General features: G+C 43.4%; 1 protein-coding gene and 1 long non-coding RNA gene across 2 annotated transcripts in view; one reads left to right on the top strand and one right to left on the bottom strand.

Annotated features, from left to right (window-relative positions):
• Positions 1–11,264, bottom strand: part of LOC103356747 (uncharacterized) — a 17,158-nt gene extending 5,894 nt beyond the window's left edge. The window contains exons 1-2 of the long non-coding RNA XR_520155.1: positions 11,185–11,264; positions 9,941–9,949 (exon numbers count right to left, since the gene is read on the bottom strand). This is a non-coding gene — a long non-coding RNA (uncharacterized LOC103356747). The remainder of the gene's footprint in view (positions 1–9,940; positions 9,950–11,184) is intronic.
• Positions 10,313–14,051, top strand: LOC103356748 (uncharacterized). The gene is made up of 6 exons (XM_008281010.1): positions 10,313–10,392; positions 10,538–10,626; positions 12,368–12,482; positions 13,371–13,483; positions 13,568–13,682; positions 13,802–14,051. The coding sequence occupies exons 1-6, from the start codon at positions 10,350–10,352 to the stop codon at positions 13,975–13,977; spliced, it is 651 nt and encodes a 216-aa protein (XP_008279232.1). The 5' UTR covers positions 10,313–10,349; the 3' UTR covers positions 13,978–14,051.
• The last annotated feature ends 3,454 nt before the right edge of the window (positions 14,052–17,505 follow it).

Here is a 17,505-nt window from a genome sequence, read left to right as displayed (position 1 = left end):
GGTCAGCTTAGCAGAACAGGGCTTCAGGCAGGTGGTGTTTGAACAATAAAAGTTCAATAACAGTAGCTTCAGACATGCTAAAATATCTGCTTTTATTTTGAAAGACACAGTCTCCTGATGGATTTGAGTTCAACATTTAATCTGATGTTCAGCCCCAGAACGGCATCCATCAATTCCGGCGAGAAGGATGGAATAATTCCCAAAAAATCAAATTAAAATAATGAACTTTAGACCAACATGGTGCCTTTGTGCTGCCCTCTTTTTTTCTGCACCAGTGTCACACTTCACATATCTACAGTTTGACATTACAGTTGACACGCTGGCCATGTTTGCACGTGTATTTTATTTTGAAAGGCCATAAAATTAGAAACATCTTTTTAAAACAAAGCCTGCTGGTGAAATATGGAAGCAGCAGGAGGATGAGATTCAGATGTTGTGTGACTGAACTCTCGCACTACAGAAGTAAGAAAACTTCTGAAAATAACTCGTCTTATTACTAGAATCGGATCCGTTTGGTAGAATCACATTTACACATTTGTTTATTTTATTTTGTCCCATCGACTGAGAAGTTTTGCTCCACGGGCCTAAAACTGAGGAAGCGTGTCGACGTTTAAAATCGCTCATGGATGGAAACTTTTTCAGCCCCACCAAGCACCGAGCAAGGCGCCTTGTAGTTCGATGTCCAGCTCTGACTACGTTCATGGAGTCGAGGGGTCACCAGCAGCTCATGTCCGTTAATAACAGCAGCACAGAGAGAAAGGGACACGGCTGCAGTTTCTAGAGGCCAGATTTTACTTTAGTGGAGATCTTTGGTGAATAACATGCGAGTGCAGAAACGTCCTTGATTGTAAAAATGTGCCAAAATTCAAAAAAAAACCCCGAAGCTGCAGGAATCAACGGTGCTGCTTCAATCATATCAGTGGCATGAACGCTAAACGTACGTTATTCATGCTCCGCGCTAAAACATGCAACTTTAATGCCGACTGTGACCTTAATACCGTCTCCCACATGCAATTAAAATGCTCCGATTGTTCTCGACACGCGTGTTCCAGATGGCCGCGGGCGCACACGCGGCACTCGACGCCGGTTCATACGAGCAGCGAACCTGTTGCCGTGTGTCGTCCACCGTTCATCGTTCAACCCCGAGATGAGGCTGCATGAATAAATCAGCGCGTAATGCCTGCAAGATAACCGCTGGAATGAGTTATTTAAAGACATTTCCTTACAAATCACTTCAATTTCTGGTTTTATAATCACCCGGGTTTGAGGGGGGAGAAGGGCTAATGAATGTCAGGCAGCCAAGTCTCTCCTCAATTGATTTATTAGAAATGATGTATCGTTTTGGATTGAGTCCCTTTTTTTCTTTCTAACAACAGCCTGGAAAAGGAATGGAGTGAATCTCCTGCAGGCCGACTGAGTGTGGGTGTCTGGCCTCCACCTACATTATAATCCGACTCGGTGCAGCGTCTCTGATGTCTCGGGTCAGCCCAGACGGTTCATCGGCAGCGTGAATCAGACGGATGTAACCGATGGAGACGAGGGGAAGGGATTTCTTTTTTCATCTCCGTCTCACTCCGAGGAGGAACTTAACTGGATCCACTATCTCACCACGGGCACTTTTATGAGCCTCGGTAGCTTTATGCAAATAGCGTTCATTTACAGTCACATAAAGGGGAAATTAAACCGATAACTCACAGAGGGACATGCGCACAGCCTCATGTGAAAATAAACACGCTAACGCTAACACAACATTAAATTCAACCTTCAAACTTCATGCAAACTTGAGCTTTCTTCTCTTTTTTTGTTATTGTTGTTTTGGAGAGCCAATCTCCGACATGGGAGGGTCTCACAGCCGGGACCGGGAAGAATCCTAAAGCTGCTTTTGGAGCACTAATCTGAAAAGCCTTTTACCGTGCTAGTACCCATTAGCAGCATCAGTCTCTCTGGGAAATGAGTGGGAAAAAAAACACACAGCCGAAGCGAAAGGGTGCGTCGTCGTCGTTGTCTCACAGATGTTCGGTGGCTTGTAATTTAAAGGCTGAGGTCCAGCAGAACCGCTCCGGCAGCCAAACATGGGCAGCAGGAGACGGCTTTGGCCGGCCTGCATCTGTCATCACTGACCTCTGGAGGCTCGTTGGATCCAGCAGGAGGCTTCTCATCCCGAGAGCCGAGAACCAAAAGAAACACGCTGTGGTTTTTGGCCGACTTCAGCTTTTTAATCACTCAGACTTGGCTGGTCCTTAAATGCATCTTTTTTCGCTTCTTGCAGTTTCTAAAATTACTGATATTGTAATGAGTGTGACTGTAGCCAACACTGGAGGAAAAGAAGTGATTTTATACATTTTTAATTTGCTTCCATACGTTTCTCTGTCTGCTCTGTGGAAACACAACCTGCAGTTCATCCACTTCAACATTTTGTTTGTCTCGTTTCTTCATTGAGCCGAGTCGATCGTGGCTCCTCGGTTGAACCAGCGACTGCAAACGTTTTTGCTTTTTACAGAATTTGGTTGGTTCAGATTATTTAATTTTGGCAAATTTTTAAACAAGGCACATAGAATAAAATTATTTTGAAATTATTTTTTTGCTTCTACATCAATAACGTCAAGCTCTGGAGGCATGTTGACTCCAGCAGGAACCTTTTTTAGAGCTGAAAACCAAAGAAATTCTGTAGTTTTTGGTCGACTTAAAAAGGTTCTTTAAGCTTTTTCATCACACAGATTTGGATGTTCCTTAAATGCACCTTCTTTTTTTTTAACCTCTCTCTGTCTCTGAAGTTATTGGTGATGATAATGAGTGTGGTTACGTGTCTCTGTCTGTGAAACACAGCCTGCAGTTCATCCAAACCTTCTCCGGTTCCTCGGCTGCACCAGCAACTGCAGATTTTTTTTGCTTTTTACACAATTTTGTTGGTTCAAATGATTTATTTTTGCCGATTTTTAAATGAGGCGTATAGCATAGAGTGATTTTGATGAAATATTAGGATTTTCACCCTAAATTTGTTTTAATGATGGGACATCACACAGGGAGTTAAATGACTTTTGGAATTTGGGAAATCTTTTGGTTTTGTTCTGCTTGTCATCATGCAGCTCTGCCATCTGCATTTGTCATATGTAACATACATGACGTCCATGCATGTTGAGTCCACGGGAGATCCTCATCACGAAGCTGTAAATCCAGAACATGCTGCAGTTTTTTGGCCGATTTGAAAAGACTAAGCTTTTTAAATCACTTGTCTGTTCCTTAAATAGTCTCATGTCTGGCATCTTTTCTGCCTCTCGCTGTGTCTTTTTTTGTGAAACAGTTTCTCCAATTATTGTTAATATCGTAATTATTGCAGCCTTGAGGGGTGTTTGTAAAAACAGAGACGCACCGCAGGTTCTTAATCTGAGAATACAACAAAAAATAAAATAACCAGCGAGCATGTCAAGAGCATTTTCTTATTTTGATTCCTGCCTGCGAAGCAAAGAAGCTATTAAAAGGAAAAGGTCGGAGATCTTTCAGTAAACACTGTATTGATTGCTAACAAAGCCTCCGCTCACAAAGCTTTCATGCGGGTGTTTTTGTTCTTTAAGACGAGAGCGGAGGGAAAAAAAGAGAAAGTGGCACAGGACTTTTGGCACTCCTGTCAGCTTTTGGCAGCAGCACTAACCCTTTAAAGACACCAACAACGAAGTGCTGCTCTTTGTGTGGCGGCGCTGCAGAGCGTATCCACACCTCTGACACAGATCCCCTCCGGATGATACAGCCGGCTTTCTTTTATGTTCTCTGACTTCCTGCTTCAAGGAAATCTTCTGCACACGACACCAAACGGGACGATTCCTCGGCATCCACCTGCAACCGTTTTGCTCCTTTAAAATAACTGGTAGGCAGAGTTACTGGGTCAGATGCATGTGGGATTGTTGTTTCATGCGTTGCCCTCTCGACTCCAAGCAGTTGGTGGGAATTTTGTAATTTTGTGCTCCTGTCACATTTTTTTTTCTCAATGTCGGCTCATTTTTCACTGCGATGTGAAGTCCTGCACCTCTGTGGAAAAACTATGAAGGAGAGAGAACTCAGAAATGTCTTTAGCGCAGAATGACGCCGTCAGAACGCCATAAATCATAAAAAAGAAAAGGAAAGTTGAGTTTCTTTACAAGTTAATTTACAAAAATTGGAGAAAAAAATTGGGCTTAACATGTGGAACATTTAAAATACGAGATAAAATGGCGACAACATCCATTTTTAATTTCTCTCTCTTTGGAAACACAACTGCAGATTAACCAAAAAGTCCCAGATTTGTTTATTTTTTTGTTTGCAGCTGACAGGGACTGCAGAATTATTTGCTTTTAATACAACTTGGTGGGTTTAATTTATTTATTTTCAGGTAATTATTTAAATGAGACGAGCAGAATGCAGGGAATTTGTTGAAATGTCATAATTCTAAGCTTAAATCTGTTCATTTTCAGCAGATTTAAGCTAAATTCTCACAACGAAACGGCACATCACACATTATTAGCTGCAAATCTGGTGATTTTTTTTTTCTGCTTTTGCATTTTTTTTGCAGAATAATTTTTAAAACGATAACCAGCGTGCAGGTTTTGGGGTTTAAAGGAATAAAACATGATTAATCGCAGTTTATACAGCAGCTATTCTGCTCTACAGTATACATGGAGATGACAGTGCTTCCTGCATAATTAAAACTGTATAACCCAGTTTGCAGCCAGTGCCAGCTCGTCATACTGGGATGAAAGATCAGCCGAGCGGGCCGGCTGTCAGCAAACAGGAGCAGCCAGTCATCAGCATGCTAACAGTCAATTAGGTCATAACCTTTGATATAAGTGAAGCCTGGGAGGGAGGAAGAAAACCGGAGTTATGCAAAGAGTCAGGAAGCGGTGAGATAAATACAATACGTGGGCGGCGAAAAAAACAAAAAAACCAGAACCAGAATACAGACAGAAGAGTAAACATGGAGCGCTGAGACACGAGGCGAACTCACAAGGTGTTCAGGAAGGAGAGGCAGGTGGTAAACAAGAGCTCGGAGCCGGTGGGGAAACAGGTGTTCAGGGACAGCGCCATCATTTTTTATTCACATTTGCATCTTATAAATATTTGATAAATTAATAGTTTCCCCCATCTGGTGTGTGTTCTGGGCTGCTGCTCCGGCGCCGGGATGTTCTCGTCGTTCCTGGAGGTGTCGAACAATCGGCGCGTTGCTTTGACTGACTGACTGGGTGACTAAGCGACCGGCTCGCTCAGCGGGATGCGTTCAGGAGGCGGCAGACGGGCCTTCGTTGAAGAGCGTTCCTTCCTGGTGCACTCTTCCCCGCCAGCGGCGCCCCTCTGATGTTTCGGCTAATTTGTGTACGCGACACAACGGCGAGGGGCGGGGCTGAACGGCGGAGCGGAGCTGTCAGTCATCCGTCTCATTCGCGCCGTTTTTTCAGGAAATGGTGTCACTCCAATAGTTTGTTAATTACCGCACGAGGTTAGTTGAGAAGAAATCCTCGTTCTGGAGCCTCCTGCTGAGCTCCAAATGTCTGATTCGGCACAGCTGGAGACATCAGGGCCACTTTAACTGCCCCTGTTCCCGCCTGTCTCTCTGCTTTTATGCTTTAGTTTTTGTTTAGTCAGAAAAGCCTTTTTTTTTCCCTGACATGATCAGTTTGGTGGTATCTTTACAAGCTGGAGAGTTGCATATCCGCGCTAAACCCTCTCGCTTTGGAAGGCATTTGCACATTAATCTTCCAGAATCTCGTACAGGGCCGCGCGCCACGCCTTCGAAATGATCCGCGACGGCTGCGGCTTCCGCGTGTTAAGAAAATAAATCAGCCTTGTGATAAAAGCAAAGAGGTAATTAAATGAGCTAATAGATGTTATTAGCTATTCATCAGCTGCAACTGCATTCAAACTTCCCCTGGAGGCTCAGTGATCCTCTCCAACAGGAAAAAAAAAAAAAAAGAAAAGTCTTTGAAACAGGTAGCGCGGCGCCGTCTTGAATACCAATTAGCTCCGAGTGCTTTGGTTTTTCGCAGCTCATCCGTGTGAATCATTCGACAACACAGTAGCCGCTTTTCCACGGCTGGCTAATTCAGCACAATGCCTGCGAGGGAGGCAGACAAGGAAGCGCCGCGGGGAGAATGTCACGAGTATTTGAGAAAGGTTAGACAGGGAGGAGAGCGTGTTGCTATCATACGCGCCATTCATCACGGCTCCTGTAGCGGGCTGCTCGGCGCTGACGCCAGTCCAGGTACCGAGGTGGTTCGTTTGAAGGTGGGACGACTGTGAGTCCTCGTTAGAAACAAAAAAAACAGCAGCTTCGGTTTGTTCAGATGCTTAAAATGGCTCAAGGTGTGTTTCTCTTATATGACAGGCGACATCTTGTTGGTGTAAATAAACAACAGCAGCATTTGGTTTGATGAGTTCATCTCCTCCGTACGCTTCACATCGCCGTCCACCATCTTGGAGCCGGCTTTCTGTACCTCCATCCTTATCTGTGTAACTTTCTGTCACCTACAGCAGCTGCTCTAATCTTTTACTCGTCTAATTGGCAGAACAGCCAGGATTTGCTCCTAACTTTGTTTTTCCATTTAGCTCTCCGGTCCTGGAAACACCTCCAGTTTCCCTAAAAGCTTTAATCATAAGATGCGTACCTGGAGAGTTTAATAGCCGCTATGACGGTGGATATTCTGGTGTTTTCCTCTGGAGTCATGATCACTTCTATAATCTCTGTCCTGGTATCATGGCGCACCTTCTTGGTCTCTCTCAGTAAACCGGATTATCATCTCAGGAGACTTCCTGGTCGAGTCTCAGTTAAATCCTAATATAAAACACACAGTGTGTTAATTGGGGGTTTTTAGAGGCTAATTCTGATTCCTTTGGACGAAGCCAGACGATTCCATTCAGTCTGATGATAAACCAAACAATGATCTTATTTCACACTGCCACTAACGCACTGGAAGTGAAATCAACTCAAACGCATCATGTGACAACTTCTCCTGCTGCTTGGTATGAAGAAATGAAAATAAAAATCTCATTTTCCACCACAGAAGTCTGTCTCTTTACATGAAGTCATAAAAGAACCTTAAAATTAGACAAAGCGATGTTCATATGCGCCTCCACGTGCAAACAGCAACACTAGCAGGAAAACAAAACCAAACGTCACTTTTAATGGACATATGTTTGTTCTAGAAAAGGTAAGACTGAGCTGATGCTGTTTCTGTCCTGCTGTACACGAGGCAGCTGGTCATTTAAACCTGCACTAAAATGAGACCAGAAAACCCATGTCGACATGAAACCACACGGCCTTACTGCACAGAGCGTCTTTTGGTGTGACGGGTTTACAGCCATTATTAAGCAAATTAATCAGAAATGCATGTTGGAGAAAGGTTTGAAAAAAAAGGGGCCAAAGCTTGTGGCCTGTACAGAGCAGAGGACTGGTCTTCATGATGAGCGCTACAAGCAGCAGGCGGCGGTGGCCAACGTACTGGACTGTAGACGGGGTTATGTGGTGGTGGAGACCCTGAGACTCACTGTGGAGGACGTGAAGAACGAGGTGGAGACAGAGGAGAGGATAGTGAGCAACCTGACATCTGCACACAACAGATTCATCAGTCGACACGTGGGCTGACAGGGATTATCTACACGCCTGAGTCAAAGATGCAGCTCTAAGTTGTTGGTTGGTTTAAATCCATACTTGCCTGTTTTGCTAAGAGGTCGCTACACATTTATGATGTTAGATGACTGTAATCAGAATCAGAATCAAATCAGGTTTATTGTCATGTTGCTGTACAGACACAGCAGCACAGGCAGGATGGGAGAGGATCAGGATCATTTAAGTTTCACAGAATGAACGTCTGGGATAGAGACACTGAACGTTCACTCTCGCTGCCTCCTGAAGGGGGCGCTGTGTCCATGCGTGCCGCCATCACCATGGCAACATAACAACTGTAACTTCAACAGATCATGGCGTCCCTGTCTGTTCTTGTACTAAATGGGCCTTGAAGTTATCACGCCGTCCCTGTGCACGGATAAATAAAGGTTATTACAACTAAACAGTGTGACGACGTAAAAACCAGATCTGACGCCACCCGAAGCTAAAACGTGTATTTTAGGATCCGAGGAGCGGGGAGGAATCCATGATGTGATATTTTTACCTCACTAAAGACATGAAAGCAGCTAAAGCAGCTTCTAAAGGAAGTTCTGAACACGTGATCTTGTGAAGGCACAAGTTGGAAACAGAGCCGTCACAGTGGAGTCCCACATCAGTCCGACCATCCAGTTTACAGTCATTTTCTTTTTAAAGCTGTTTTTCGTATATATGCTGCAGAAGGAACCAAACCAGTCCAGTGCAGCCTGGAAGCAAACCATCTGCTGGTCAGACCTTCACATGTAGCACAGACATGCGAGTGTCGGGAATCTTCTCCTAACTGACCAGAAGTGTTGGTCTCCTATCTGCTCTGAGCAAACAGCCTGCAGTTCATCCTGTTTACCGTAAAACATCTGCAACACGATTCTGATGGCAGCTGAGTCAACACTGACTGTCCGGTCGTGCTGAGGAGAAGATCGCTTTGTTTGTTTGTTTTTTACAGACTTTTTAAATGCGACAGTGAAGTCATTTTGATGAAGTATCACAGTTCTACCCTCTGATTTGATGAATTTTCCTCGCTGTCCTTCCATCTGTACTCTTTCTGGCTGATTAATGGGGTCATTTTGGGTATTTTTCTAAACTTTTTTATTTATTTTGAAGCTTTTCCAACCTGCAGGAAGGTCCAGAAGGTAAAAACAAGCGTTCAAATAAAGCAGAGAGTTAAAACATAAAGACTTCAATCCAACATTCGAATATTAATGAACACATTTTAAACAAATAAAGCAATAAAACCTTAGTAGTAAAGTCATTTTAAACAACAGCCAGTGAACCAACGGCACTCTCACCACCACATCTGAATACCTGGTGGGGCTTTAAAGTTTTATATTTACAGGTTTTCACATCATGACACCTGAACGCGTCGACATCACTGCATTCACAACCTTCACACTTCACCAGACGATCCTTTTCCAACATTTCACAAAACCTCGAGCAAACAAACAAACAGGAAGCTAAACTTCCCCGACAGCAACTCTGCAGAACGCGGAAGTTTATGGATTTAAGCTTTAATGAACTCATTATTGTGAGAATATTTTATGGGGCGGAGAATCCCAGGCAGCACGCGGCCATAAAAGAAAGACGAGAAGACAAAGAAAAAAAAAAAAAAAAGGAAGGGAATCATGTAGAGGACACGCTTGTAAGACGATAACAGCTCTCGAGGTCCGTTTTGAGGACTAATCTTTGTTCCTCAAATCAAACATAAAAGCCGATTCTCCGTGTTAATGAGCTCAATCACTCTTCCTAAGCTTCAATAATTCATTTGCTCCCCGATCGTCAGACATCCATAATGAATAACATCCACAGTGAATTATTTACACAGTCATCCTTCGCGGCGCAACTTACTGACTGACACCGAGTCGCCCGGCGTGTCTGACGGGCCGCCGGTGATCTCGTACCGACATTTGGCGACTTCCTGTTTGAAGAACAACCCAACTAAAGGCTTTTCTTTAACGTGTCCGGTCCAGCATCACAGCAGAACGACGATCTGGCTGCTGTGTGCTGAACACATTTGCTCCTCTTGATTTTTGTCTATTTATTTATGTGTTCATTCTATTTTATTTCATTTATTTTGAATGCTTGCTTACATATGAATGTAATACTGCTGGACCTGATAGAGGGAAAGTGTGCAGAAGTGAGAAGGAGAGTGAAAGGAAAACAGAAGATACGACATACTACCGACTGCTACACAAGCGCACAGTGGAAAACATCTTTTGCAGGAGAACAGAGCTGATAATCATCCAGAGCGCCTGTAAGAGACGAACAAGCTGAGAGAACCTGAATCTCAGCGATGACCAGAAATGAGGGAAAAGAAACAACAAAAACAAACTGCACATGTCAGGAGAAATAAATAAAGTAGGTATCAGTGCAGACAATGCAGTGTCATCTTAGACCCAACTAGCAGCTAATTACAGCTGAGAGTGTGTTCTGCCAGCTCCCCCATCAGCCCAGAGCAGGGACCTGCACACAAGAGGGAAGGAAAAAAAAAACGCTTTATTATTTGACTTGCAAGAAATTGGCACAGATAAAGTGGAACTCTGCAGGATGAAGGTTATCCAGGGCCGCAGTGCCAAAGTCTGGGTTACATCATGGGCTGGAAGTTTTTACATTTGTGAAATGCCCGGCAGACCACTCCCCTCCAAACTTTGCTCCCGCGGACTCAGTCAATAAATTCCCCCTGTCACAGCCTTCTGCCTTCAATTCGGGGGGCAGAGGAATCACAGCGGCCATGGCGATGAGGGCAACACTGACCTGGCTCTGCTCACTCGCAGGTAATCTCACGCCTATTTGTGTGTTTTATGAAATGGAGAAGATCACAGAGGGAGACAGTGCATGTCCAGCCCTCGCTGTGTGGCTGGAAAGATAAAGGACCGGCCAGAACCTTTCATTCAGCGCCGTGTGTTTGTTTGGTTGCAGTTTTGTGCTGCTCTGCTGCCCAGGAAACGGGACGCGACAACTGCTCCTCACTAACTCAAGTCTTCCACCGTCTGCCAGCTGATCTCAAGGTAAATTAAGGCCATCCCGTGAGAGACATGCACAGAAGTGGAGCTCACATTTTGCTTTGTGGGAAAAAAAACCCTCTGAACCCCAAAGCCTGCAGCGCATTTTAACAGCAGGTTGTTGTTTTAGCAAATCACCAAAGTTGTCATCATTTATCAGGACAACAATCAGGAACATTTGTTGGTTTTCAACTCGTCGTATTTCATCAGAATCACTTTATTCTACACATTTTTTTTAAACGTCCTGAAGTCTGTAAAAAGCACAAAACTGTGCAACCTTTTATGTATTATGATTTACTGACCAGCACGCAAGTGACCAAAATTCAATGTGTTTGGCTGAACTTCAGGCTGTGTTTAGGAGAAAAGTATAGAAACAAATTAAAATGCAAACTGTTTAATACATACAGTCGTCCTCACATGTATTCCTCCCATCAAAGAAGAAAAAAAAAAAAACAGCTTCAGTCACTGGAATAAGCTGAAATCGACAAAAGTAATAAAAAATAAAAATGTAATGGACATCATGACATTGTTTTTGAATTGTGGTTCAACAGAAATATTACAAACAAAAACAAAAACCAGCCTGATGAACCCGTGAACTACTATCTAGCTGAACAACCCTCTGAGCCAATCACTGCCATCAGCTGTTTCCTGTAACTCTCAGTCAGACTTGTGCACCTGTTGACAGGTGTTCTGGACCACTGCTCATCAGCAAAGGCTCTCATTGGTCCACTGCTCATCAGCAAAGGCTCTCATTGGTCCACTGCTCATCAGCAAAGGCCTCTCATTGGTCCGCTGCTCATCAGCAAAGGCCTCTCATTGGTCCACTGCTCATCAGCAAAGGCCTCTCATTGGTCCACCACAGTTTTGTTTGTTTTTTTAAATTATTCTTTCCAACCACAATTCAAAAGCAACGTCTTATTTCACTCAATAATAATTTTGCAAATTTTCACTTCTTATTACTTTTTTAAAATTATTATAATTTTTTTTTAGTTTGTAGTTATTTGGGTGACTATTGTGAATTTTGCCGTTTCTTTAATAGAAGGATATGAATACGTTTGAGGACGACTGTATGTACATATTTTCGTAAAATTTTATTTATTTATTTATAGAGTTTGTGAAAAAACAAACAAACATAAAATTCTCTACTTCTTTGTGCAACTGCGAAGTCATCATTTATTCTGCTGTGACCAAGAATCACTTCACAAAAATCAGGGACTTTTTTGGCTGAACTGCAGGATGTGTCCTGTCAACAAATAATAATAATAATAATAATAACAATAAGAATAATTTTTAAAAATTAAAAAAAGAATTACTCTAGTATTCGAAAACAAAATGTATATGTTGATTTGAGTGTTTTTAAAATCAAGATATTCAATACAATCACTATATTCTCACTTTAAAAAAAAAAAAAAAAAGTAAGTTGTAAAGTATCTCCAGTATGTAGAGCCACCATTTTTTCCAGTACACATGTTGATCTGAATGTTTTTGTGGTTTATGGCATTACGACTGTGTCACACTGCACAGAACACATATGTGAGCTCTCTTAACTTCTAGCCATAGTTCTCCACGGAGGTGCAGGACTTTGTTTTTAAGTGAAAACTGAGCCAGCAGTGAGTAAAAATATGACAGAAGCAAAAAAAAACCAAAAGTTCAGAGGGTTAAATTTCTCTCATTTGTAATGTTCTTTCCATGTATGACATTATAAGAAAGGAATAAAGTGAATGTCGTGTCTGATATTAACCAAAAGGTGGCAGCAGAGTGTGGACAAAGCCCTCCGTCCACCTGGACGCCACAGCAGACGGCTTCACTGCTGCTGTACATGAGGAACGTGACCGACGCTCTGCACCAACACCAGCTGAGAGGTGGGAGGACGGCAGCAGACCTGTGTGTCTTCTGTGTGCTGCATCTTTGTCAGAAGTGGTTTAGGTAAAAGCTAAAGGTTACCACGTGAGCCACGGTCTGTATTTCTGGGTTATAAGATCCATTTGTTGTCATCTCTAACTACGTCTGGGTGCTGATTCACACCAAAAGCTGGTTTTCAGCCACTAAAGTGTCTTAAAGTGGAAACTGAAGCAGGATAACGAGCTGCACTGCAGGTTCACGACCTGATCTGATGTTTCATATTCTAATGATTCAGGCTCAGCTTCACTAAAATGCCTAAAAGTTCTAACTAGCAGCAGCCACAGTGACTCCAGAGGAGGTGGAGAGACTTTCTTTTTTACATTTTTTTACCCAAATTCATTAACACTGATGATTAATTTAATTAAAGATCGGCCTGGACTCGACTTTAACGATGCAGAGACTTAGTTTTTATAGCCACCGCGGAAACTTCAGGATAATTTCCAGACTGAAGTACACTGCAGCGACTCTGATGGTCATTTTCACACAATCAGAGCACTCGAGGAGACTGCCGGGGCTCACCAAAATTATCCCATTCCTCCAGGCACTTGGAGTCTAACTCTGAATTAAATGAACTCATTTGCAAATGAGTGGCTGGTTCAAATGGGAGGTTTACTACCTGCTGAAGGCTCTCATCATTGATTAAGATGAAATGTTGTGGTCTAGCGTTTTCAGAGTAATTGGAGAGTGGCTTTTCATGTGAGGCGGGTGTTTACTGATTGGAGGACGTGTTTTCTCAGAGGAGTCGGCGCAGACGACAGCAGGAACAATACGACGATGCGCATGGAACGGACAATCTACAGTTTAAATGTTTTATGATCTGCGCTGATTAAATATTCATTGACTTATAGAATGCCAAGGCGCCGAGCCAACAAGATGCCCGGAAGCCGAGGTGCCCAGTAATGGGGGGCTGGCATGCGTCACAGTTGGCAACAAGCGCTACTGCAAACCTCTGTGCAACCACGTATGCATCACACACAACACTACATATATTGTCCACATTTTCATTTTATTTTTTGGGAGCATGTAATATAGTTTTCTCTCACAGGGATTCGACTTTGGCTTCCTGAGGAGGAGTCGTGTGTTCGATGAATGCAGCGAGCAGACGGGATATAAATGGCAAACCCCGTACGTCGGAGGAAACAGGCTGGCTGTGTGCAACCGTGAGGCCGTCCGCTTCCTACCATCCTGCAGCTGCATTTATTCACTACCTGCTAACAGCTCAAGTCATTTCACAAAACACAATCTGTTCTTACACGCAGTTGTTTTTGTGTATTTCCAGAAGCATTGACTCAAATTTCGGGAGCAAAGACGGCATATTTTCCCAAAGACCAGGACTGCCGCTCGACCAAGAGCAGCAGCCAGCTGACCAACAGCGTCATCGAGGCTCTCGCCGCCGAGCTGAAGGCTCAAGAAATAAACGGAGAGCCGCAGCACGCCTGTCTCGTCTGTGGATAACGGGAACAAACAAGTGTAGAAAAATGCATCAGCCGTGTCAGGGATGTTGTGGAATAAAAGATTCAGTAAACGTGTTCCTGAGCCTGGATGGTGTTCTTGTGTTTGCAGTCTGAATTCAGTGTCCGTACACACAGATTTACAAGCTTCTTTCAGAGGGAGGAAGCAGCTACACGTGTTTATATCAAGTGTTTTCATGCAGTTTTATGACTGGGAATAACTATTTCTTCCTTAGTGGAGTTACTCAACTAGTTCAGAGTGTTTGTGTGCAGGTTGCATCAGGAAAAGTGGCCCAACAGGTTCACCTGAGAAGCTATATTCTCATTTCTACGTTTTTGTTTTGTTAAACTCAGCATTTCTTAAATGGCACAGACAATATAAAGATCTACCGTCCAGTAAAAAGTCATTCTGCTCACTAACAGCTGTTAACTTTGTGTTTCTCCTTTGAGGATCTGGACAAACTCTGTTATTCCCCGCACTGCGTACGATAATAAACCTGCCAACAACCCGGCAAAGTGTTTCGTGTTTTCCAAGTTCAACAATTAGAGCAATTTTTCGTTCCATTTAACTTCTGATGCAGTCGCGCTTTTTTGCCGCATCAGATGTGATAAATCGTTGGGATTTCTGGGTCTTCACCGCTCTGTAGCAGGGAAAGACATTCAAAGTTTAACCTGCAGGAACCAGAGGAAGCCTCACAGCCTTCTGCGACGTCAGTCAGGAGTCTCTCTGTCCTTCTGTGGCCCTTTTTAGTCCAGTTCAAAGCAGAGCACCAAAGAGCTGACCTAACCGAACAGCTGAAGTGAAGGGATGAGACACACTTCTATGACGACACGCTGCTTGGAAGCAACTGAATGAACTCAGACTTATGTTCATTCGCATTTTGATGAGCTGCTCAGTCGATCTCTCCCAGTTTACACACCTCAGCAAATCATCAGAAGTCTGTAAATCCTTTGTGGACTGAAAATACAGACAACCAATAAATGACCAGCCACATGCCGTCGCCTACAGATAAACCTCCACGCAGGTTTCTCGCCTCCATCATGCACGTCTTGGTCTGTGTGCATTTCGCAGAGGGCAGGAGAACCATGTTTATGTCGCAGATTTCAAACTGTGGGCACAGCTGGCAGGAAGGTCTGCAGGCGGCCTCGAGAAGTCTGCATCAGAGCCCTCGTGCACTTGGCACGAATGCATCTCAAGGTCCAAGAGTGTGGAGGATGAGCCAGCGTCTCCGCTATCAGGCATCTGTTGTCCCTCCTGTAGAGACTGATTTTAGATTTCTGATGTTAAAAGAAAACACATTCTTGACTTATTCTGGTGCAACTTAGTGGTTATTACTTCTAGAAACAAAACTACATTCAACAGCAGCTTTGTCACGAGAATTCATTGCGTCATCGGTTTGAAATGACAGCAATCAAACAAAATCCAGTAAACACAGAGGAACGGAGGAGCTCGGAGGAGAGCTGCTGCAGATTTGCATCAAAAGGACCCGTTAAGGTGGTTCAGGCGTCTGATTAGGAAGCCTCCTTAATGCTGGAGGTTTTCCTGACATGTCCGACTGGGAGGAGACCCCGAGGTCGACCCAGAACTCAGATTACATATCTTATCTGGCCTGAGAACTCCCCCGGATCCCCCAGGAGGAACTGGGGAGCTTTACTGGGGGGGAGGGACGTCTGGAAATCCCTGCTCAGCTCATCAGTACCATGATTGGAGGAGGGAAGCAGATGGATGAGCAGATAAATGGCTTCATCCTTACATTCACATTAACGGCGATGCGTCTGCCTGCCGTCTCACTTCATTCTGCTAACAGTCAGTCACTATTTACGTTCCTGATGGCAAAGATCTGGACGAGAGCGGCGGTTAAAACGAGGTTAACCACTCGGCCAAATGGACCGCTAAGTCTGCTGTTCTGTCTGCTCGTGTTTTTTTTTTTTTGCACCGAGACGCAGGTCAAGGTTAAAAAGTCGGAGGGAGATTGCGGGATCTCATTAGGTGGCCATCGACGTTCCACATCATTCTATTAGGAATCACTGTAATCAGAGAGACAACGACCCGCAGAATGACCCTCTGGTGTCGGCCCACGGACCGTCTAATCATCAATTATGAAAATAACTGTCTGTGGGCTGAGGGATTAACGGTGGTAGGCTCACAGATCTACCAGCAGGTGGCAGCAGAGTAAACATGATGTTTTTTCCTTGTAATATTTCTACCTGGCAACCCACTCTGATGTCTCTGCTTCCACATATTCCACACATTTTTAAAAATAGATTTTCTTATTATGAGGTTTTTGCACAAAGCAAAAACTGAAGTGGACTCTGAAATAGTATTTTAACAAAAGGTGACAGCAAAGAAGCACAAATACAAATTGAGGGAGAAGATATACGGAATAAATGAAATGGAGAAAAAACACAAACAAAAAATTAAAGGAAAGAACATTACAAAACAGAAATCTACACTTAACAGAACCTAAAGATTACGGTTTGTTTTCCTGATGCTCATCAACCGGATAGAAACTTTACAAACAAACAAATGACAATTTGCATGTTGTCAGAAACTTGTTCTGTTGGACTTTGACAGTAAAAGTACTTCCTTCCATCTTGAAGATATCATAAATAATGACTGTATTTATGGTTTTAGCACTTTTCTTCGTGCTGGCTGCTTAAAATCTGTAACAGAAAGCTCGTTTGATGGCGTGCCGCTGAAGTACAGGGTTTGTAGTTTAAATGGAAAGTCCAGAAATTAAACACTTTTTGCAAAATACTTTCTGCAAAATCATATGAACCTCCTGCCAGTAAGGAATTAATAACGAGACCAGAATACGCGACAGTGATTTGCCTCGGTAAACCCACAGTGCCACTTTAACATTTCACAGTCATGGAAACTGTCCGTGGAACTGTATTAAATTGGCTGAAATGGACAAAAGCGCTGCCATGGTTCCTTAAAAAAAAATAACCCTGACTGCCACATTTTTACACTGAAATAATTACTGTGTTCACTCTGGCTTGCAGAATCCATTCTAAAAAGAAAAAAAAAGTCAATCTGAACAAATATGCAGGATGAAAAATGTGCAAACGGCAGAATCAGTTCAAGAGGACGCAGGCAGAAGAAGTCATTAAGTCCTTCAAATAAACATACACGCAGCCTTCATTCACACAGAATTCTTACCATGGCCAGAGAATGCAGATTTTAAAGACACTTGAGCAGATACTGTTTGACTTCCTGACATGAAGTGTTCCCAGAGGTTTTTTTTTCAGTTTTGGAGCATGAAGCAATAAGAAGCACTTGGTATGATGTCACTGTTAAGCTGAGCTAACGTAACACAGCCGTGACTCGATAATCGACCCTAAACAATCCTAAACCTGCTATCCGACAGGTTTTAAGGAAAAACCAACAGAACCCATAAAAACAGCCTTAACATAGCGACAGTCTTGGATTGTGACTCCGACATGACATTTAATGTCACCAATCAGGATGACGGCGTATTATCTGACTGAACAATCCCACAGATTGGCTACGTTCACACTGCAGGACTTG

This window comes from Stegastes partitus, unplaced genomic scaffold (assembly GCF_000690725.1).
Source record: "Stegastes partitus isolate 25-593 unplaced genomic scaffold, Stegastes_partitus-1.0.2 Scaffold219, whole genome shotgun sequence".
NCBI classification, from domain to species: Eukaryota; Metazoa; Chordata; class Actinopteri; family Pomacentridae; genus Stegastes; species Stegastes partitus.
This window is presented reverse-complemented; position numbering and strand designations above follow the sequence as displayed.

What these genes read in the sequence shown, in the direction of transcription:
- LOC103356748 (XM_008281010.1), top strand. Translation starts at nt 10,350, where the DNA reads ATGGCGATGAGGGCAACACTGACCTGGCTCTGCTCACTCGCAG. An exon ending in GCAAACCTCTGTGCAACCAC is followed by an intron (nt 13,484 to 13,567) that starts GTATGCATCACA and finishes TTTCTCTCACAG; the next exon opens with GGATTCGACTTTGGCTTCCT. An exon ending in CAGGCTGGCTGTGTGCAACC is followed by an intron (nt 13,683 to 13,801) that starts GTGAGGCCGTCC and finishes GTGTATTTCCAG; the next exon opens with AAGCATTGACTCAAATTTCG.